Below are 24,477 nucleotides of genomic sequence, written 5' to 3'. Positions count from 1 at the left end.
GTTAAAATTCACAATTATCTATTTAGTGTAATATTTTGGCCTTTTAGAGCCAAGTTGAGGTACTGGGGTTGACTCATTAGTTACAAGACGGCCTCTGAATTATCAAGTCATCGTGGTGTTGTTTTTGTTTTGGTGAATCAGCCGCTAAGGACGTCATGTTTCAACTTGTTTCATTCAATATTTGCCGGAGAGTCAGACAATGCACGTATCAGAACGGATACGGATTACTTACATTCGATCCGTCCTTATCTGAGAAGATGTATTGTTACTTTGTGTGTACAACAGTAGGCGCTTTATGAGATGTGCATTATTAAATATGACTAATGAAAAAGGCCAGAGGAGCAGCTATTAACTATTCACATCCAGGTTTCAGCGAGGGCTTGGTTATCGCAGAATGGCACCCGAAACTAGCGGATTACATTACATCACTGAAACTCAAGTCATTCCATGCTAAATCCTTTGAAACGCTAAGATAACAGCGACGCCGCCTACAAGCTAGCTCACTCGTATAGTATGAGATTAGAGAACTGATCAAATTTAGCTTTTTTCACATAATATTTCAAATTGTGAAACACGTTCATGGTTTAAAGAAGCACTACATAACGTTTCCGGTAGGTTCCTTTAGTTCCTGTCCATGCAGATATTACAGCTCTACCTGGAAAGTTCCACAATATGACATTAAACTTGTATTTTTCCATTACAGAATGCAATCACTACAAAGGATATACTGGAAAAGAGTCAATTTTTATTGTGACTGTTTTATTGTGGTACATTGTTCCACAGATCTGACATGTGACTGGCTCCTGATGTCACTTTTGCATCTCCACGAGGTTTAATTCCATGCTGTGGAACATTCTAGGCGACATAATAACATCAACGTGGGGAAATAAGATGGCGACTGCTCCACCAGAAAATGTTAGACAGAAAAATACCATGAATATTAGACTATTACTTCAAAATGACAAAAAAAATACCATAAATATTAAACTATTACTTCAAAATGACAGAAAAATACCATTATTAAACTATTACTTCAAAATAACAGAAAACAAGAATATTAGACTATTACTTCAAAATGAGAGAAAAATACCATGAATATTAGACTATTACTTCAAAATGACAGAAAAATACCATAAATATTAGACTATTACTTCAAAATGACGGAAAAATACCATAAATATTAAACTATTACTTCAAAATGACAGAAAAATACTATGAATATTAGACTATTACTTCAAAATGACAGAAAAAATACCATGAATATTAGACTATTACTTCAAAATAACAGAAAAAATACCATGAATATTAGACTATTACTTCAAAATAACAGAAAAAATACCATGAATATTAGACTATTACTTCAAAACAACAGAAAAAATACCATGAATATTAGACTATTACTTCAAAATAACAGAAAAAATACCATGAATATTAGACTATTACTTCAAAATGACAGAAAAATACCATGAATATTAGACTATTACTTCAAAATGATGGAAAAATACCATAAATATTAAACTATTACTTCAAAATGACAGAAAAATACTATGAATATTAGACTATTACTTCAAAATGACAGAAAAATACCATGAATATTAGACTATTACTTCAAAATGACGGAAAAATACCATAAATATTAAACTATTACTTCAAAATGACAGAAAAATACTATGAATATTAGACTATTACTTCAAAATGACAGAAAAAATACCATGAATATTAGACTATTACTTCAAAATGACAGAAAAAATACCATGAATATTAGACTATTACTTCAAAATAACAGAAAAAATACCATGAATATTAGACTATTACTTCAAAATGACAGAAAAAATACCATGAATATTAGACTATTACTTCAAAATGACAGAAAAATACCATGAATATTAGACTATTACTTCAAAATGACAGAAAAATACCATGAATATTAGACTATTACTTCAAAATGACAGAAAAATACTATGAATATTAGACTATTACTTCAAAATGACAGAAAAATACCATGAATATTAGACTATTACTTCAAAATGATGGAAAAATACCATAAATATTAAACTATTACTTCAAAATGACAGAAAAATACTATGAATATTAGACTATTACTTCAAAATGACAGAAAAATACCATGAATATTAGACTATTACTTCAAAATGACGGAAAAATACCATAAATATTAAACTATTACTTCAAAATGACAGAAAAATACTATGAATATTAGACTATTACTTCAAAATGACAGAAAAATACCATGAATATTAGACTATTACTTCAAAATGACGGAAAAATACCATAAATATTAAACTATTACTTCAAAATGACAGAAAAATACTATGAATATTAGACTATTACTTCAAAATGACAGAAAAAATACCATGAATATTAGACTATTACTTCAAAATGACAGAAAAAATACCATGAATATTAGACTATTACTTCAAAATGAGAGAAAAATACCATGAATATTAGACTATTACTTCAAAATGACAGAAAAATACCATGAACATTAGACTATTATTTTAAAATGACCTCGTAAACAGTTTAACTTCCACATATATACACAGATTATTAAAGTTGTTTTGATTTCAAGTGTCACTGTGCTTTTCAAACGCTCCTTAACAAACAGACAGCAGAATCCCAGAGCTGCATAGTGCTTTGTCTGTTCTATGGAGATGAGAGCCCACCCACTGATGTACACTGTCCTCGTCTTCCTCCTCCTCCTCCTCCTCCTCCTCGTGCTGCTTCTTCTCAGCCTCAGCCTCACTAAATCAGCCGTCTATTTACACAACTGTGCAGTGTTCACTCACGTAAACCATAGAAGCAAAGTACTGAAAATGACACAGATTTTATGGGTGATTTCTGATATAAAACTAACAATATACATTTCCAATATATATATATATATATATATATATATGGCTGAAAATGTATGTGTTTGTTGTATGTGGTTAAATAGTTATTATCAGGGCAGTGGTAAACTAAGAAACTTTTTAGTTTTATCAGCGAGGGTCAGAAATGTTCACTACAAAGATACAGGGGTCTATGGGGCAGGTTGGTCTACGTGATAAGGCCCATTGGCTTCCACTGTCTCCACTCTGCACAAACAATACAACTGGGATGTGTGTCAAAATGGCTGAAGTAGGGGGTAGAGAGAGGTGGAGAAAACTAGAGGAAAAAAAAATAAAAATAATAATAATAATAATAAAATTATTATATATATATATATATGTTATGTCATGTTATAATGTTGTTACTTCCTCAAAAACAGACCTGGAGTTGTGTTTTGTTTCATTCACACTTGTTTGAATAACCTTTTATTATTAGTCTGTCTACATCCCCGAAGCTCAAAACGGTCTGTTCCACCTTGTGATGTCATGAAGTGGTAGTTTTCAAGTTAACAGCTGCCTTTTTTTTTTCTTTAGTTCAGTAGAGATTTATTGTGCCAGGGTTAAAATTGATTCTAGTCTAGGTTTTAGATTTTAGAAACACAGTGTAGCATTTTTTATATTACCTCATGACATCACAAGGTGGAACAGAGTGTTATTGGTCTGTTTGTGAAGAGGAAACATTATAAAATAGATCAGAAAATAGCCTAATATGGGCCCTTTCACTGACTTTTGTACAAAAACAAATGTAAAAAAAAAAATCTGATAATTTCCCTCATATGTGCTCAATCTTGTGGCAATTTTGTCCCATTCCAAACAATTAGCTATTTTTACAGGCTAATGTTCTTCAAACTCCTGGATTAACTTGATGGCTACTGATTGATAGCGTTAGCACAGAACGTCGCGTCTCCAAACCTACTGCAATCCAGCCATGCATTTTTTCTCTCTCCATTCACCAAAGCAGAAATCCTGTGTCCGAGCAGAGGCAGGCCGAGTTTTGAGCCAGATTATTCTGAATGAAATCATGTGAAACAAAGAGAGGAACTGCAGTCCATCTGTTTTTCTAAAGGGAGCTCAGCCATGCGTGCACCGAGCTTCCCCTGTTCACTGTGGGATTAACAGTACGAGGGCCTCAAGACTCCATCAAACACTAACCCCCAAAAACTGTGGTAATAAGGGGAGGGAGGGTGATTAACTGTGGGGAGAAGATCAAGTCTCAATCAATGAACTGGTGAGTATTTGTGGGGGGATTTAGGGAAGATATGCACAGACTGTATAAAGAAGTGGACTGACTGAGGCTAGCGGTTATAGGGGCGACTTTGGAGCCAAGTTTCATATTAGGAATTCCGACTATGAGTATCACAGCAACCAAAGAGCCCATCCAGAGCGAGGCCGATGAAGGTAACGTCCCTTCCAGCCCGCACCGCTAGTTTAGCAGAGAGCGAGTGCTTAGCAACGCTGTTAATCAAACTGGTTGCCAACGCTAGCGGGAGTGACCTTGGGGAAAGAAGGCGCCTGATTTGTCTGTTATTGAGTTATACAATAGTGAAATAAAAACACCAGGATCATTTAGAGCGGGTTAATACGAACATTTTAAGACCAAAATGACGAGCCTGATGAGCAGTTACAGAGACAGGGGCCACAGTTTTCTAATGTAAAGTAATTGGAGCCAGAGCCGATACAACTGGAAACGCGCCCATGCTCACTTCCTGTTTGGAACGCGGCGGCTAACAGGTTAGCTATGTCCATTTATATATACAGTCTATGAAGGCCTAATTCTAACGTGTCATGATAAATACTATATTGACTTATCGTTCAATATATGAAAGCTGGAGCCATTTTGGTGCTAAATATGTATCGTGTGTACAATTTCTCTGTAAAAGTGGTGAGATTTGGGGTAATTTTGTTGAAAAGTTGTAAAGTTTTGAGCTGTAGACAGATGAATAAGTCACTTTTATGACTAATTGTTGGTTCATTTTGCCATTCAGTTGTTGCAGCTCATGTCTTTTGAATGATACTGTCCATTTAAAACAGGTTTACTGGGATTATCCTGCATTAGTGTTATTGTGTCACTGGCATAAAGTAATTTCTATATCATCGTTTATGGCAGTGTATTGCTGTAAAACGCCTAGTTAGAATTGCTGGTTGCACAAAATAAACCTTGGGCAGTTTGGGGTTTATTCATACATGTTTAATTCTATTGAGGGAAAGGCAAAAATGGTTTAAATTCTGTAGATAAAAAGGAAGTTCTGCTGCATGTTTTCAAGTCCACACATCTTCAGTGGACTCATTCTAACCATTTTATGCCAAAAATAAGAATCACGATTGTTTAAAGGTCCTATATTACTCAAAACTGACTCTTGTGAGATTTAAGCCATGTTATAATGTTATTACCTCCTCAAAAACATATCTGGAGAAAATAGCGTCATATGGGCCTGTGCGTAAAAACGGCATGGAGCGAAAGCATAACTGACACATGCCATCCGTAAAGAACACAGCGCAGATGGACTATACAATCTCACTATTCAAATTCAGCATCTGCTTTATGTTTCCTGGGCCAAGAACGTGACAATTATGGGTAAAGTGAACTGCAACAAGATGCCATTTTGTCTTTTACTTCTTTAAAACTAACTAAAATCTTACAAATTCACACATAAGTTTCACAAAATGGTGACATGTTATCATATTTTTGTCTCAGTTTTGTGTCAGAAGAAGGTAAACAAACTCATAATAGAACTGCGGCCCACCATCTTATTATCTAAAAGCGCCGTATTAAATTGTGTTTAGCAGCTTCAGTTTAACAAATGTAAACACACAGATTACATTAGGACTACGACATCTGGAATGTTCTGGATACTTCCTATGAAACAACTGACGAGAGGGGATGCAAAATCTAATTTCTTAAACTGGATAACTGGCTTTACAAAATGATTTATTAACTTAGTTCAGGAATTTGAGGCGAGTGTAGCTCAGTAAGTAGAGCGTTTGTCCATTGATGCGAAGGTTTGTGGTTCGAATCTGGCAGTCGACAGATACATCATCGGTAGAGCGGCAAGATCCACTGACCCACATGTTGGTAGTGCGGTTGACGGTCCCACAGATGAACACTGTCATTGGGCAAGACACTTAACCCCCCTGTATGAATGTTTATGTGAGTGGTTCCTTGATGTAAAGCGCTTTGAGTGACTTGAAGGTGGAAAAGCACTAAATGAAAGCGTGAATAAGTGGCAAAATGCATTCGCTCTTAGAAACATTCAAGCTGACAGCATGTAGTGTTCTTTTGCTATCAGTTAACATTTAAATCACAAAAAAACACCCCGAGAATACACTGATCCTGGCTACAATTATCTGTAATCTGAGCAGAAAGGACAAGCTGGTGAGTTAGCTGAACATTTGGTATTTATATGTTTAAAAAAAAAAGTTACAAGTTTAATCTGCTTTTGTATAAATATGTTGTTTCCTAGTACTTTTTTGACGCAAAACTCCCCCTGCAGGTGTAGTCTTGTGAGTGCAGTTTGGGTCAGATACGTAATAGTTTTGAGAGCTTTTGTCACACCCCCTTTTTAGTCGACCGCAGCCCTCCTGACTACATTACCATCTCCAGTCTGAAAAACAGCCACTTCCATACTTTTTTTCTTGCATCCCTAATTCCCATCAGGCTTGAATAATCTGGTTTACTCCCTGTACTGTTCCCTGATGCTCTCCTGACAGTGCAGAGAACAGAGTGGACTTGGATCAGCAGGAGGTGAGGGTTTGGGCCTCATAAAAACAGCGACACAAAAGGTTTTGGAGCCGGTGCTGTCCGGATGTAGTGTCACGCTCACAATTGGACCCGAGCAGCAGATGAGGAACGGAGAGGGACAGTGGAATAAAGGAGATAATACAAAAGAGAGGAACGAGTCTTTTAAGAAGCATATAAACAGAAGCGGGTAGAGCAGCCAAAGATTTTACTCAAGACTAACGTTACTGCAAAATATTACTCAAGTAGAAAGAGTAGCTTAAAGAGTAACTGTCAGGACATAACATCTGATTTATAATTTAAAAGTTAATATAATTTGAAGGACAAAACATAAATAATGCATAGAATCTGGTATTTTTAAAGAACAAACACAAAAATGAGCCAAACTAAATCATCTCTGAAGGAGCCTTTAGTCACTTTTGAGTAAGTCTATAACTTTCACTCAAGTAAGCGTACTGTTACATAAATTAAAATATTACTCAAGTAGGAGTAAAAGTATGCTGGTTGTAGAGAAATTGTACTTTTCTGAGTGCTTTTCTAAGTTACTCGAGTATAACTGAGTACTACCCAGCTCTGCCTATAAACTGTACAAGTCAGTTTGAAAGATTGGATCAAAATGCCAAAATAAACGTCTATATCTAGGGTGTCACCATCACGTAACTGTAGGACTGTTTTCAAGGAATAAATATACGAACATATCAAAATGAGAACAGCCCATCGTTCCATTTCAGTGCAGCCAATATAAAGGTTTATTTTTTATTTTAAGTTAATCAGTTAGGGGATGAGTAATATCTGTTCCCATGGTCTCGCTTCATGTGTTTGGAACATAGTCTGTTTTAACAAGTGAACTAAGCTCATCAACGCTAGCAGTTATAGGGGCCAATTTAGAGCAGACTTCCACATTTGGAATTCTGACCACGAGTATCATAGCAACCAAAGAGCCAATCCGGAGTGAGGCTGTTGAAGGTAACGCCCCTTCTCGCCCGCACATCTGGTTTAGGAAGAAGATGGCGCTTAGCAACCCTGTCAATCAAACCTGTTGCTAACACTAGCCGGACCGAACTCGGGGAAAGAAGGCGCCTGATTTGTCTGTTATTAATATTCATATCTTGAATAATGGACAAAATAGCAAAATAAAAATACCATAGAGTGGGTTAATATGAATGTTTTAAGACCAAAATGATGAGCCTGACAACAGATGTTACACAGAGAGGGGCGACAGTTTTTCAATAGAAAGTGAATCGGTCGATGGAGCTGGAACTGCGCCCATGCTCACTGCCCATTTGGAACGTGGCGGTTAGCAGGTTAGCTATGTACATTTATATATACAGTCTGGTTTGGATTTCAGGTCAAAATATTAAAACTAAGCCAAGCCATCTTTGAGTGACAGCACATTTTGCTAACCCAGATATGGTGGGACATTTACATATGAAACAGATTTAATATGCAAAGGTTTCAACTAAGATGACCTTTTTACTTTTTGCTCACTGGCCTCTCCAAACGAGCCTTAACACAGCTGCAGTACATCCAGAACACTGATGCTCGGGTCCTGACTAGAACCAGGAAGTAAAAGCACATAATTCCTGTGCTCAGGTCTCTGCACTGATTTTAGACTTTAAAGCAGCTCTGCTTGTGAACAAGTGTCTCCATGGACCAGCACCAAAGTAGACCCACACCTTAGTGCCACATGAACCATCTCACACTCCAAGGACTTCAGGGACTGTAGCCCAGCTGTAGTCCAGGTTCAGTCCCAGCCTCCTGCTGGTGCCCAGAGTCAGGACTAAACATGGGCAATCAGCGTTTCAGTTTTCTGCAGCTAAAACCTGGAACATTCTTCCTGAAAATGTGAGACAGGCCTCTATTTTGACAATGTTTAAATCCAGTCTCAAAACAGTTGTGTTTAGCTGTGCATACGACTGAAAGGTTTTTATTCTGCACTCTTCTTCTTTTAATGTTGATTTTATGATAATTATTCATGTTTTGATTTGTTGTATTGTGATTTAAATGTCTTTATTATTCTGTAAAGCATTCTGAATTACTTTGTGTATGAATAATGCTATACAAATAAACCTGCCTCGCCTTTTACACAAAAACTGGGGATGTCAAGATTATTAGTTTAGTCGATACTCATTATTATCCATCCATCCATCCATTTTCTTCCGCTTATCCGGGGCCGGGTCGCGGGGGCAGCAGTCTAAGCAAGGACTCCCAGACTTCCCTCACCCTGGACACGTCCTCCAGCGGGACCCCAAGGCGTTCCCAGGCCAGCCGAGAGACATAGTCCCTCCAGTGTGTCCTGGGTCTTCCCCGGGGCCTCCTCCCGGTGGGACATGCCCAGAACACCTCCCTAGGGAGGTCCACTCGTTATTATTCAGGTCACAATTTAATCATGGGAACTAAAAAACAATAATCGTGTAGAAGCCAAATTAAATCATTTCCATTCAATTTTTGCTGATTTTAAATGTTTTTTTCTGCCTGTTTATGTTGCATCACTTTATTGTTCAGAAAGTTTGATTTCATAAACCAGGTCACATTCTGTCACATGTTAGCTCATAATAATGAAAGAAAAAAGGATCGTCTCACTGTTGCTCATTTATGGTGCCAATAATCGTGAATAATCGTTAAAGTAGTGTTTTTTTCTCTCAATAATCGTAAATAAAACAGTCAAATGTGATATCGTGACATCCCTACCCACCACAAACACGCTAACGTCACAACGCTGCAACAGAGTGTCAAAGGAAGTGGCCAGCTGATGTCAACATGTAATATTAGCACAACAGCCCAAAAGAATGTCACTGGCACAAACTGATAGGACTGTAAAGCTGCGTCGTAAATTAAAACATGCCATGATTCAGATGACAACAGCTCAGCGGTCACTGCAACAAAGGCGTCAAACGGGTTCAAAAAGATGTCGAAAAATGGTACAATAGCGTGTTTTTCGCAGTTCTACCACATGTTTAAAAAGTGCTGAAGGTTCAGACACTTAAACACAAAAACTTTTAGAGATGCACAGATTTTTTGCCTATAGAGTATCGGATAAAGGGAAATTTGTAAATTTGGTGTCACTATTATCTCACCCAAAATAATTGAGATTAACAATTATATCAGGATAATTATTAAAGTTGCTGTCAATTTAAAAATATTATGGATAAGAATAACAGTAATAATCATTTTAATACTATGAATAGGTTCCATATTTTAAACTGATGTTATAGGATTGTACTTTGTTATAAGTGAAAACACGATGATCGATATTACTGTTTATTGTCCCATCCTTAATCGGTTAAATCTCCAGCACAGGTCAATGTTTTGTTTCGGCCAACGTGCTGCCTAAAAACTACACACAAAGCTTTATTTAAACACTTCAGTGCAAAGCGTTAACTGCAGAAAACATGACTACACAGCTCTGTTAAAAGTTTATGGTTTAAAAAAAAGGGTTGTGGGTGAGTTTGTAGTGAATTTTGATGACATAAACTGGGGAAAATAATCAAAATCTGACATATTGGCCCAAAAATATCGGCAGAGTTTATCGACCAAGGCTGCTCTGGGTTCTAAACAATCAGTATCGGCACTGCCCATGAACAAACCCATATCGTCGCTCTCTAGTAGTAGCACATGTATTCTACTATTAAACATGAAAACGTTCCATCTTATGTAAATATCATGTACAAGATGTTGGTTTCTCTGGCAGTTTTAACATTAATTTAACAAAATCATGGTAGTTTTTTTTTTTGTTTTTAATCAGTCTATATATGTATTTTGCAGTTTAGACACGTTTTGGCGTTTGTTAACATTATAGTTGCTTCGCCAGAATTGCAAAAATAGAAACAAAACTTGGTGAGAGTTTCAGTAAATCTTAAATATAATTGTCTAACTTGTACGGTTTGGGTTTGACTTGATTGTGCTAATGATGAAGTGAAATTACAGCACTCTAAACTATTGATTTAAGTAAATGTATTAAGATGTTTGTTCATATGCCGGTCTGAAACATCATGCTACAAGATTGTTTTGTTGTTTTGTTTCCTCATTAGCTAGTAGATTCTAGACATGACCTGACGCCACGATTCATTAGTGGGGTCTTTTTAGGAAACTGATAAAAAAAAAGGCAAATAATTACGACCATAATGGAGATTAACCAATAAATACTCAGTGATGGGAAGAAAAATGTATTTAGTTACATGGATTTTGTAATGTATTCTGTTACATGGTCCAATCAAAGTACTATATTCTGAATACTTATATTACTTTTACAGAATTGCATTAAATCACAGTGGAAAAGCGTGAGATATAATTACAGTTGGAGTTTTTTTTGCACTGCTTGTTCTGCATTAACTTATGCCTTATTAGAGAAGGGGGGGATCTCACACACACACACACACACACACACACACAGTAAGAGTTGTGTGTTCTTTTATTCTCCCTAATACCGTGCAGTTTCAAAGCCAAAACTGCATGATGAACACCACCATGTATTCCTTTTAATTTAGAAAAGTAACTAATCTAAATACCACCAAATGAAAAAGCATCTGTACCAGAATACAGCTACTCAAAATTAGTATTCGAGTATGTATATAGAGTAACATGTATCCAGTTACTTCCCAGCTCCATAAATGCTTTGTCATGCATGTCACTGTTTAGAGCAAACGTTATTGGAAAGTCTAAAGATGCAGCGGTCACAGTGACATCGTTTTCATGAGTCCCTGAATGGCCCCTGCTCCAGATCCACAGCTCTCAAGAGGACACGCAGATTGAAAGCGCGAGGGCCGTGTGTGTGTGTCGGTCTGCATGTGCGTATGTGTCTACGTGTATGTATCTTGTGTTTTTTTTGTGTGTGTATGCGTGTATCTATGTGCATGCGCAGGCCCGTCACAATATATTTATACATCCTTCTAGAGATCAACAGGTACTTTTTTTTCATGACCGATTGTTTAGAATAAGGAGAAGCTCTGCTGATATTTTAGGACCAATATGTAGGATCGATTTGAATGATTTTCGTCAAATTAGGTACTTTTAACTTACGACAAACTCACCTACAGTCCTCTTTTACTGCAAACCTTCAACAAAGCAATGTAGTCAGGTTTTGAGCAATTATATTTATGCCTGATAGATGATTCGCTAAAAAGTGCAAATTTTGAACCAATATATCGGTTTATCTCTACCTTTTTCTACAGAGAGTATCACAGTACATTATAAACTTGAAAGCCACTTTAAGTAACTGGTGCAATAACCCTTAAGCGGCGTCATAATTCAGAACCATATCAGTTAAGCAGAGCCGTGCCATTTAACTCTAATTTTATGCAAATGCAGATCCAATAGTTTTAAATGTTCAGATGATCAGATCGGGGCCTTTAAAATGAACACGTATAAAGTCAGTTTGATTTGTTTTAATGAGACAAAGTGAACTGATAATTGTGATGTAAATGAAATACTGGGATCTATCTATTATGAGTCATTGATTTAAAAATGATTTGACGCTAAACTGCTCCAAAGTAGAGCAAATAAGGCAACGGATTTGTGATGAACACTACCAGAAAAATACTGTACATCTATCTACTGAACAATAATCTAGTTCATTTTTATGCTTATGCTCTTAAGTTTTAAGTTAGGGATGTCACAGAGACTTAACAAACCAAAAGAGTGTTATCTTAGACCATCACCTACAACCTACCAGTGTTGGGAAGTAACTGAATAAATGTACCAAGAATACGCCTCCAGAATACTACTTTTGTTAACTTTTCTTACGTCAGAAGGAACACGTGGGGGTATCTGATCACACAATTTAGGCTTCAAACTGCACAGAATCAATGAGGAAAATATAAAACACTGCTCTGGTGGTGAGGCAGGTGAGATTTTTCCTTCTCCAATGAATGATAAATAAACGTAAAACAAACAGGATTAACACTACTGCGTCTTTTAGATATGATAACAAAAGTTGAAGTTTGATATATTGCTGCTGTAAATATACACCATAAATGATAATATTGAAACTAATTTATGTCACTTTAAGTCACAAAAACTATTCTAAATCTGCAATATTGTTAAAAAAACATGATCTGCAATAAATAAACAGCAATAGTTTGAATCTGTAATGAGTCATAGTTCTCATTCAAGCTTTAACGGCTTAAATCTTATACAGCCAAAAAAAAAAAAAAAAAAAAAATTCCCTGTCGTGCAAAGAAAAAGTCCCAAAAATATTGTTCCACCTTTCATATATGGAACAATAAGTTGATCTAGTCATACAGTCGTGACAGCATCTTAACACGATCATTTCAATGCAACTTGATGTAAAAGTATTCAAAGTATTCAGAATACAGTACTCTGATTGGACCATGTATCAGATTTAAAATACATTTTAATGCAGGAATTCAGTATTCTGTAACTAAATACATTTTTTAAGTACTCTTCCCATCTCTGCAACCTACTGACCTCAATTCAACCACAGGCTCTGAAAACATACTGTACAACACATCTGCTTTTTAGATCAGTAGTTCTCAAACTTTTCACACCAAGTACCACCTAAGGAAATATTTGCCTTTCCGAGTACCCCCAGATCGAAAGCAGAACTAACAGTGGATTATATCAGCTCAAAATTAAGACCAGAACTAGGGTCAAATTGGACCAAACCGTGGCTAAACTAGTTCTAAAAGAAACTCCAGGTATGTTTTTGGTGAGGTAACATCATTATAAAACCACATAAAGCTCACAAGAGTCAGTTTTGTGTTGTGTAAGACCTTTAAAGATACACTAGAACTATGACTACTTGCTTTACTTTAGCTTTTTTTTACTTGATTTTCAGTGTTTGTGCTCTTGCGTGTATTTATCTAACCACAATAACAGTCTTTGGCCTAGAGAGACGGTATGAAATTTTGAAAATGAGTCAATTATAATTCTTTAGTCTTTGTATGTGTGTTATAACTATTCAGGGAAGTAGACACTGGAGAACAAACGAGTCTGTTGTCCCGGGCCCAGAACTGGACTCTTTCCTATTCATTTGTATTAGAGGGGGGGGGGGCATGTGAGACTTGTTGCCCCGAGACCCCAAATTTCTGTCGACGGGCCTGTAAATATTAACAATTCTAACATTTGCCTTTAACTGACCCCACATCACCAAACACTCAATCCCAATAGAGCTGTCCTTGACACTAGCTGACCAAAACACACTACTCATTGTAGTGGGCCTAAGCAGGTGGTGTGAGAGACCTGCTGCTGCCTGTCAGTGGAGCGGGGGTCTACAGGCCGCACTGCATAACTGTGGCTTTGCAGTAGGCGAGAAAAACTTTAAGTACTTTAGCGGTTGTCCCTTTACACCAAGTCGAATACATGTAATAGAGTACGTACCAAAAACATGTTCATGCAAGCGCTGTAACTGGCTAACACAGCAAAACGACCTGCGGCTAGAGACCAAAGAACATTGATGTGTAATGATAAGGAGCTAAAACATTAGACATGCAAGAGGTTCAAAGTTTCTACATTTGACCTACAGATGTCATATGGATTATTTAGCATTCCAGCTAATGGGTTATAACTATTACAGAAGTTAACTGGGTATGTTTGGAGTTTTGTCAAATCACTTACTTCCTTTAACAAGATTAACATACAAAATATGCAGATTTAAGATGCTTTGATAATAAAAAAAACACATATATTGTAAATGCACCAATCCAATACTGGTAATGAATATCTGTGGTAATACTGAAAAATTTGCTGGATCAAATACCGGTTCAGTTGATATCCTGGTTGGAATAATAAATTGATGTAATAAGACTATTTACAGGTCATAATCAGCCCGAAACTCTAAAAATGCTTGAACTATTATTTAAACAAAGCTGTTCTGTAGTCACTTCAAAGATAAATAACAGATACATAACACATTTGGAACAGATTTGTCTTTTGTTTTTGTTTAAAGGAAATAAATCATATTTTTAGTCTCTACTTAAAGCGATAGTATCAGAATCGGTATCAAAACTGAAAAAACTCAATCGGTACATCAATATGTTCTGGTACAAGCCTTGTGTTGGCTTCTGTATACTCCAGATAACAATAGATAAGTCATGATTAATGTGATTATTTGCTTAACCTTTTGTCACTCCTCCCTATTTACATTTAGTGCTCACATATGACAAAAACATAGGTTTGTTTGTTATGAGTGTTAGAGCAGCCAGTGTAAATACTTGCTTTGATGCAATCAGGCGTGTCCTGACACTAAAATGGAATGTGATTTTCAACATTAAATGATACTTTCTTTTCTATTCCCATGTGGCTTTATATCTGTGTAATCCCTCAGTCGTCCAGGTAAGTTCCATCGTGGTCCATGGGTGTATACTAGTCTAATACAGCTCAGAATCATCCTAAAGCTATTCAGGAAACGTTCATTTCTGTCCTGTGAATGGGACTTTTTCAGTATCGATACCTGCTCAAATGAGTATCTAGTTTCTATACTAGTTTTAGTATCAAGTAGTATTAGATTTTTGATATTTTTAACAACCCTAGTTACAAATCAACCACATTTTGTTCAGCAAATTTGACTTGCATTTAAAGTCACACCACCACCCCTGATACAAGTCCCTCCCGCTTCTGCTTTCCGGCTGGTAACAGTCTCTACCCAATCATTAAGCAGGTTTCCACTGTGTAAGAGGAAAACAAACCCAACTTCATAATGTTCAATTGGAACCGTTTTTCTGGGCTAAAAATAACCATGGTGCATGTCCAGAATGTATGTGGAAGTTGGAAGAGTTCACCCAGTTCACGAGTAAACAAATAGACAGTTATGCGACAGCACAACACTGAACTTTGCTTATTTATTGAAGCAGCAGCGCATGGCATCCTCAATTACAGTTGTTAGTCTTACCACACAGCTGTGACAATCACAAAAAGACACAGGTTTAGCCTTAAATGTTTCCTCCAGGCACCAAAGTACAGTGAGAAACGGATCAGGTAGCCATTTTGATGCTCAAATTAACCAGACTAGCCAGCCAGCACAGCAGCTACAAGAAAACACTGCAACACAAAGATGTAATAACAGTGAAATAAGCCAGAACAAGTCACAAAGCAAATCCACTGTGGTCGGATTTGATGAAAAATCCGCAATAACGCCATTTACAAGCGGAACCAAACGTAGAACAAAAGACAATCGTTTTCATTTGACGCTAGCTTCAGGTTATGTAAACAAGCCCCTGTCAACCTGTAAAACATATTTAGACCAAGTACTTCCAAACAAACTCGGAATAGACTGTTATAATGGTCGGTGCTGCTGTATTATTCAAGAGTTTTACAGATTGGCGTGAAACAACAAGAAAAACAGTTGTTAGCTTGTACGGTTGCTGCATTCGTATTCGACAGGGACGCTCGTGATGACAAACGTTAAAAACTCCGAAATAGAGTGAAAAAGCTGATGAGACATATTTCCAGACGATGTGATTAGCGTTTACAGCTGCACTGTCAGGGGACGAACAGAGCAGGACAGAAATAGCTAACACTTGGCTTTGCTAGCAAAATCTTGTTTACACAAAAACGCTCATTCACAATGAAACTGCGACAGGCTAGGACAGGCCATCAACACCACACAAACCACTCATCTCACACAGACACACGTATACGCACACAGTCACGAGTAAAAACACATCAAACTACTGTGTATATTAAGAAAGGATACAGTTTCACCACGTCGGTGTCCATTCGTCTTTTGCCCGGACTTGGAGACGACATTTTTGCTATTTCCACCGCAGAACACCTGTTAGTAAACTGAAGGCTAGCCTCTGAAGCGCTAGAAAACCTAGCAAACTGTATTATCCGAAGGTTAACATTGGATTTCAGAAATGTTCCCCGCTAAATGTCTTCTCGGTGTGTTAGTCCTGCTGAGGAGCTGTAGCGTTGAGTCCTCTGCTGTGGGATGTTCACTGGCTCTGACCATAGCTGTGTCAGATCCTCGATCACTCCGCGTCCTACGTCACAATCCGGCGACAATACGTCATCAGCAATCGCCCGGGTTGTAGTTTTGTTATGGATTTGTTTACAACCGTTTATCAGATTTTAGTAGGTGAAACGGGTATAAAACAGATAATAAATCAACTGTTTAAATAAAAAAAAATGGAGAGACCGTGATTTCCACCTATCTAAGTGTCCCTGACTTCAAAATTCGGACCGTATTTAATCAATGCATAAGAAACAGTGATGTCTTCATTCAACCACATTTATGTCTACAGATTTACAAATACGTATTTAACTAGCCTTCGCCATAATACTAAGTAAATTCAGCTAATTATACATTATACAAACTAAATTATTATATAAATGATGGATTCAGAGGCTTGAGAAAGAAAACTGGCAAACAGGGTGACATATTTATTATAATTTTTAATTCAGGACACCCCAAATGGATAAAAGAACAAAAGTGGGTATAAATGACAGCATTTAAAATGATATCACAGGAAGACAAGAAAAAAGGCATCCCAATTCCAGTGTGAAACATATTGGAAATGTATATGGCACATGGTTCTCTGGGTCGGTCGGTAACAATCTCTACTACTAAAAAGTTTGTCAAATAGAACTAACCCAACTTGCTTTTCTATATTCAAACATTCTCACAGTTTTTGGTAGTACAAGATACATAAATTCAAGTACATCTGAGGTACCGTACCACTACCACTTTTTATCAGTATACTAATAACTAAAATGCAAAGTCAAACACTTACCATATGTAAACCATATCATAGTGTGGAGTTCTTTTGCACAGTGACACTGCAACTGCATGCTATTATATATTGTCACCACTGTCCATATAAACAGTCTTTCACATTCTGGGCTTCCCATAAAAGAAAACTTAGCGACAAACACTGACGGAATTTAAAATGGTAGGGATAAATTTTCTTTATCTCAACAAAATGGAAATGGCTGCAGACGGTGTACCACAAAATAGGGCAAGCCGGGTCAGATTTCACTGTTGAAACAGTCTACTAAGACTGAGAGGTTACCTGCCATTGTCGAAATATAGCAAACACTCTTTTAGACTTGTCACGAGCCTAAAAAGAAAAAAGAAAAAAAGTTTTAATTACATAAACACACTTTATACAGATAAGCCTATAGCTGAAATAAGGCTGAGTGATTTTGTAAATCATTATTTGTGCAGCTATAAAATGCAAGTTTGTAGCTACAGTGAAAATGGTTTTCTGTATGGAGTATTCTGTAACTATACATATATTTCCAAGTGAACATGTTAAAATAAACCCCTCAGCCTTTTCAGCAGGTCTTAGCCAATAGTGAAAAATACTTTTTACTTTAATTTCACTACATTTTTGAACGTGGCCGAAAAGTAAAAGTATGCAGAAAAATTTACTTAAGTAAAGTACAGATAACATTTTTTATTTTTTTTTACACAAGTACAGCACTTTAGTTTTACTTCATTATGTCCCACCACTGGTGTGGGGTGTGAACATTTGAATATCTATATCTTGACTGTATCACATGACTTGCCTGTGCAGGACTACTTCCTGTTGCGTTGTCGTTCTTCTTCAGAGGGATAAGCAGGTCCAGAGCAGCTTTCCAACCCTGTTGATACGAGGAGCCACTGTCCAATATGGGGATTGAACTGGGGTCTACATTCTCTTTACCCACTGCCACCCAAGGACACCAGTCTCTGTGCTGGGCCAGGGGATCAAATACAGTCTTTTTCAGCAGGTCATCCTAAAATATTCACAAAAATATACGTTTTATTATTCAAGACAAGTTAAGCACCATCATTACTACACATTTATAATAATCTTAATTATGCTTTAAAAAAGAAAAATATGCAGTGCAGACCAGCTTTTAAGACTCAGTGATGGAGTGACACAGTGAAATAATAAAACTACTTGCACAATATCCTGCATATTGTGTTGATTTTATTGGAAATCACTTTGGTCACTGCGAGTGTTGTAAAGGGCTCTATAAATAAACACTGTTTGATGAGGTCCAATATTAAGCAAAACAGACTCTTGTGAGCTTTAAGCCATGTTAGAATGCTGTTACCTCCTCAAAAACATACCTGAAGTTGTGTTTATTTCATGTAGTGGTAGTTTTCAAGTTAACCGCTACCTTTTACCTTTAGCTCAGAAGAGATTGGGCAATTCCAGGACTGAAATGATCCAAATGATTCTAGTGAAGGTGTGTGTAGTTTAAAAACATGGTGGAGCACTTCCTGTATTATCACATGACATCACAAGGTGGAACAGTGTTTTCTGTTTGAGAGAAGAGCTCAGTGTAAATGTGCAGAGTTTGTGTGTTAAACATGTGTGAATGAAAAAAACAACAACTCCAGGTCTGTGATGAGGAAACTACATTAAACCATGGATCAGAAAAAAATTGCAATATGGGCGGTTTAAAGCTGCACCTTCAAATTCATAAACTGAATGATCTATTTACCAATTGTCTGGGTATATTTGGGTTTTTTTCATCCAAGAATTGCCATCTTGTACAAAAGGTTCTGGTATAGCGAAAATACAGGTTTTAAGAGGTCAACATCAACATCTGCCTTTCAAAATATACAAGTCTATCCCTTATAATTTTGGTGCAAAATGATACACTCTTACATGTAAACTCCTACATACAGAGAAAGCACAGCAATGAAAGAATGTACAGAATGAGCGTCTCGAGTCAGACAAATTTGATAAAACTTTTCATACCATACCAAAACCTCTACTACATTTACTATATAGTTCAATTTTAAACTTCAACCCATCTTCTGATAATGAATGTATGAGAAAGAGATGTGATTAACATGGTGCTTATAAGACTTAGCAATTTTTCTTTAATATTTTGGTTTGCTCTTACAGGTCCAGCTGGTGACAGGCACAGGCGTTTGGCAGTGGGCTGTATATCTCCTTGTCCTTTATTACGAGTTGCTGGTCTCTTTCCTCTTGGACTCGGCAAGTCCTCAGTGGGGCTGGTGGAATCTCTACTTTTGGTGCGCATAGCTTGAGGAAAAATATTTGCACCTTCAGTCTGTAATAAAGACAGATGAGATTAAGTGTTAAATGTGTATACTTGTCTTGTTGTAAAGCTTGTCACATTTTTATATTGCTCTTTTCTACCTTCAAGTCACTCAAATCGCTTTACATCACCCATTCACACACACATTCATACACCAGTGTACGTAGACACAGCGGTTGAGGTGGGTTAAGTGTCTTGCCCAACAGCACAACGACAGCATTCATCTGTGGGAGCTAGGATCACCGCCTGACCGCTCTACCAATGATTTGTCTGTTTGAACCGTCAACCTTTGGATCAGTGGACGAACACTCTACCAACTGAGCTATCGTCGCCTCAGACTGCTGCATTTGACGGCCCAGAAGCAGTGGGTAATAACCATAATGCATAAACCAACAAAACAAACAACAAGCTACACCTGTCCTCTGTAGGGAAGTCTGTCCACCTCTAGTTCATGCAGACACAATAAAGGGGACCTAGCTGTAACAATATGGCTTGGCAACGTGGAAAAAAGTAAATAAACCATGAATTTATAATCTGATTTGATTTTATAATCCAAAATGGCTTCCAATCTCATTTCATTAACACAAATTGGTGGTGTAATGCAAATCTCTCGGTGTAGGTGATCATCACAGTAACACTTAATAGACTAAAAACTAGGGATGCACCAGCTTTTTCAGTTCCGATACAGATTTTGATACTATAGCTTTAAATTTCTGAAATCAACCGATACCAATGCAAAATCTAAAAACAGCATTTATTTCCTTTAAACAAAACTGATCTAAATGTGTTATATAGCTGTTATTTATCCCACAAATAAATACAGACCAACAGATCAAGCATTCTGAAACTTTCTGGGCCAACAACGACCATGTCCAATCAAGGTATCGCCTGAACTGATATTTGGAGGCTGATATCTGATCCAGCAAAATCGTATAGTATCAGAATGGCGCATCCTTAATGTGAAAGACCAAAGTTGTTTATTATCGCAATTATCCATACAACTGTTCATTGTCCAGTACCTTGAAACTCACGGACAGGTCCACTATCCACTTTGTATCAAGTATTTATTAGATTATTATTACCTGGTCCAAGCGGGTGGTGTCTTGACTTCTCAGTTTCATGCGACAGGGGGTAGTGGGAGTCGTGGGAGTAGTGGTTGGAAATGGACCATCCCCCTGACCCTCATGAGGGACTGGAGCTGGGCTTGTGGTCCCTGGTCCAGATGTGCTCACCGAGTTTGGGACATTCTCTACGTCTCCGGCTGCTTCCTCCATTTGATGAAAATTCCACAGGCCTACTTTTCGTTTACAATATGCACAGGTGAGGATGGGCAGGTTCATGGTGCACTGGGATGGGCTATGAAAAAAAAAAGTCTATTAGTTTGTTAGTTAAAAGTCCTATATTACGCAAAATTGACCCTTGTGAGCTTTAAGACGTGTTGTTACCTTCATGTTGTTACCTCCCCAAAAACAGACCTGGAGTTGCGTTTTGTTTCATTCACACATGTTTGAGTAACTCTTTTTATTAGTCTGTCTCCATTTCCAAAGCTCAAAATGCTCTGTTCAGTAGAAATGGACAATTCCAGGTCTGAAATCATCCAAATGACTCTAGTGATTGTGTATGGGGTTTAAAAACACAGAGGGGCACTTCTTGTATTACCACATAAGTGTTTTCCGTTTGAGAGAACTCTGTCTAAAGGGTTTTGCGTTGTAAACATGTGAGACAAGTTACAACTCCAGGTCTGTTTGTGATGAGGAAACAACATTATAACATAGATCAGAAAATCGTCTAATATGGGATCTTTAATGTAACAGGTTGGGACACTACCGACTTGAAAGTAAAAACACTGATTTTGAGTGATTCAATTCAATTCAATTCATTTATTTTTGATACTTTTACTTACCTCGCAGCCCATCCACACAGAGCCACAATACACGCAGCCACCTGAATAGCCAAAGGTTCGGAACAGGAGCTCTCCCCTTTTCGTTTTTGTTCTTCTTCTATTAGTTGCAATATAACACTGACAACATCTTCAGTCAAAGACTACAAGACAGATATGAACTTTGTGAGGACACAACATAAAACTTCAGGAGAATATGAAGTATTTTAACATATAAACACAATATTTTAAGATCAGCTTGACCTACCATAGATTTCAGCTGCTCTGGTTTCAACGCTGGAAGCTGCTGTGCGAGGAAACAAGTGCTGTGAAACCGCTCTAGGAAAGAAGCAAGAAGAGCTGACGGCTCGCAGGCGGGAACCACCCAAATCCGCTCTGAAGAGGATCACAAGGTTAATATGTTCTTGAGCACAATATTTATCAGACAATCATACAGAGGATTAAAGTTTCCAATACCAGGGCAGGGGAAGTCTGGCCAAGGACAAAACTTTTCATGTCGTGTCTGAAGTTGCTTGGAGATTTCTGCGACGCGTGATTCATCTATTTAAAACAAAAATTACCATCATCAATACAATACAACTTTTTAAATATAATTGTTCTATAAATCATTAGTTAGATTTGAGTACATTTTTCAAAGTCTAGAGTTGGTTGTAAGGTTGCGCTGAGGAAGGCCTGGCAGCTGGAGCACTTGAGCATGTCACAGCCCACGTTGATCCATCCGTATCGAGCGCATATGAGTGGGGACAGAGAGCGAGGTTTGCCTGCCCATTTCAGACAGTGTTTTGCTAAGGAAGTCTGCTTTTACAGGTTTAGATTTCAGTTTTAACCATAGACATATAAAGAAGTGAACCAAGTGACTCTGCCCTCATTCATTGCTTTCGGCTTCAGTCAAATGAAGCTCATCGAGGTTAGCAGTTATAGGGGCAAATATGAAGCAGAGTTCCATAATCCAACTGGAATTCCGACTAAGAGTACCAGAGCACCAAAGAGCCAGTCCAGAGCAAGGCTGCTGAAGGTAACGTCCCTTCCTACCTGCACCACTCCTTCAGCAGGGAGTGGGCGCTTAGCAACTCTGTCAATCAAACCTGCTGCAAAAGTTAGCCTGAGGGACCTCGAGAAAAAAAGGTGCTTGATTTGTTTGTCATTAATGTTCATATCTTGATTTATGGACAAAATAGAGGAATAAAAATAACAGGATCATGTAGAGCGAGTTAATACGAACAAACCAAAGACCAAAATGATGAGTCTGACAACAGCAGTTACAGAGACAGGCTTGACAATTTTGCAAAATAAAGTGAATTGGAGCCAGAGTCAAAGGAGTCGTTAATGCGCTCATGATCACTTCCTATTTTTACAGTCCAAGGTGCAATCATATTTAATCAAGTCACTGGTAAAAGGATATTGAGTAGGACTCCACCCTTGAGAAAAATGCCTCTTTGTTTGTTGCTTCACATGGTGCTTGGCCGCTCCCATCTTCTGAGACCTTTCCATCTCCTTGACTGCTTGGAATAAACAATTTAGAGGATAATCGATTATTAAACATTTACAAATAACACAGTATCAAAACATGCCACAAAAATAACAGCTTTCTTGGAATGTTCCACAGTATGGCATTAAACTTTCTTCTGCATGGAAACAAGCTGGTTACAGGTCAGAGTGGAGAGGAAAACCCGCTCACAGTAGGGCTTTCTAATTTATGCTACTGATACAATAACACAAAAATCTATTCTAAACTTACAATATTGTTAAAATACAATGAGCTGCAATAAAGAAACAGGAGAATGAAACACTTTAGTACTTAGTTTGTATCTAGAATGAGTCATAGAAGTGATTTATTCAAACTTTACGGCTTAAATCTTATTACATTGCCAAAAAAAATTACTCCAAATTTCCCAGTAGTGCAAAGAAGATGTACAAACGATACATACTGACCCCAAAAAATACTGGTCAAGCTTTCATATATTGAATAATACGTCGATATAGTCATTATCTTGACAGGTATAGCCATACTGTGGTACATTTCAGGCAAAAAAAATTACATACTGCGCTTTTCAAGTCAAGAGTAAATTGAGGATTTGTACCATATTACCAGAGATGTTGTTAGTAGGCTTGTCGGGAAACAAATTTTGAAGTACGATATATTTCTACAGAGGAATATCACGATAAACGATAATACAAACACTCTCTACGCCTATGGCCTAGACTTCCTCCCTTTATTTGAAGAAATAACTAAATTGATTCGCTAAATGACAGTGACATAACATACTGATTCATTGCTGTTAAGTTGAGTTTGTACCATGTTAACTTGAGCGTGAATTATTTATCCTATTGCATTTGGTACATTGTGATCCAGTCGCTTTATCTCAGATGCTGGGAGACAACTGCGTCTGCAAACCACCTTCAGACAAATGCGAATAAAACAGATATAAAAACGCATTGATCTTTACCTGTTCGCCGTATTATCCACCGACGACACCCCTTCATTTAGGAGTTCGCGTACTTTCTCCGGAGAAGCCAGGGCTGACTTCGATAAATTTGAGTTTCCAAAGCGCTCTGCACGATTACCGCCGACGGCCGCCATGTTCAGCAATGAAATCCTTCCCCGGAAAACAAACCAGGGATAAGTAGTTCCGCCTGAAAATAAAATACAAATAAAAAGTCTTTGTGCATTCAATTTACAGAATATTGTTCTATTATTTTTATAGCTTTATATACTCTTGCTTGAACATTTTGACATTATTTATTTCATCCGTACACGTCCAACTTTTAAAATTACTAAATACATTCAATCTTCATTAGGCCAGTACAGATCGAATTATTTGTATGTAACAATTTTGATTACTTTTGACATGAACTTTGACCTAATTGGTCTTGTAATATCTAATTCTTTTTTACAAATACTTCAAATACACTTAGCAATGGGTATAACACTGTTATTAAATTTTATGTTTTGTGGCGATTTTTTGGAAATGCACTTTGATCAAATTTGTCCT

General features: G+C 37.2%; 2 protein-coding genes across 3 annotated transcripts in view; both read right to left on the bottom strand.

The window, feature by feature from the left end:
- The window catches only part of ube2h (ubiquitin-conjugating enzyme E2H (UBC8 homolog, yeast)), a 45,866-nt gene extending 29,309 nt beyond the window's left edge, over window positions 1-16,557 (bottom strand). Inside the window, exon 1 of the mRNA XM_033975996.2 lies at window positions 16,274-16,557. Coding sequence (XP_033831887.1) covers window positions 16,274-16,326 — 53 coding nt within the window. The 5' untranslated portion in view covers window positions 16,327-16,557. The remainder of the gene's footprint in view (window positions 1-16,273) is intronic.
- A 414-nt stretch (window positions 16,558-16,971) lies between these two features.
- Window positions 16,972-24,072, bottom strand: zc3hc1 (zinc finger, C3HC-type containing 1). Of its 2 annotated transcripts, none has more exons than XM_055225759.1 (10): window positions 23,932-24,072; window positions 22,887-22,986; window positions 22,111-22,261; window positions 21,941-22,024; window positions 21,732-21,859; window positions 21,488-21,627; window positions 20,667-20,940; window positions 19,426-19,596; window positions 18,091-18,300; window positions 16,972-17,639 (listed from the first exon to the last, which is right to left on the bottom strand). In XM_055225759.1, exons 1-10 carry the CDS (start codon window positions 24,063-24,065, stop codon window positions 17,574-17,576), a joined length of 1,458 nt encoding a protein of 485 aa, XP_055081734.1. In that variant the 5' UTR covers window positions 24,066-24,072; the 3' UTR covers window positions 16,972-17,573. The 2 variants fall into 2 exon arrangements, with proteins under 2 accessions (XP_055081734.1, XP_055081735.1); XM_055225760.1 differs by having other exon boundaries at window positions 22,887-22,983.
- Between the last annotated feature and the right edge of the window lie 405 nt (window positions 24,073-24,477).

Source organism: Periophthalmus magnuspinnatus, chromosome 12, assembly GCF_009829125.3.
Source record: "Periophthalmus magnuspinnatus isolate fPerMag1 chromosome 12, fPerMag1.2.pri, whole genome shotgun sequence".
Lineage (NCBI taxonomy): Eukaryota > Metazoa > Chordata > Actinopteri > Gobiiformes > Gobiidae > Periophthalmus > Periophthalmus magnuspinnatus.
The sequence above is the reverse complement of the archived record's forward strand: the minus strand, read 5'-3'. Positions and strand labels throughout refer to the sequence as shown.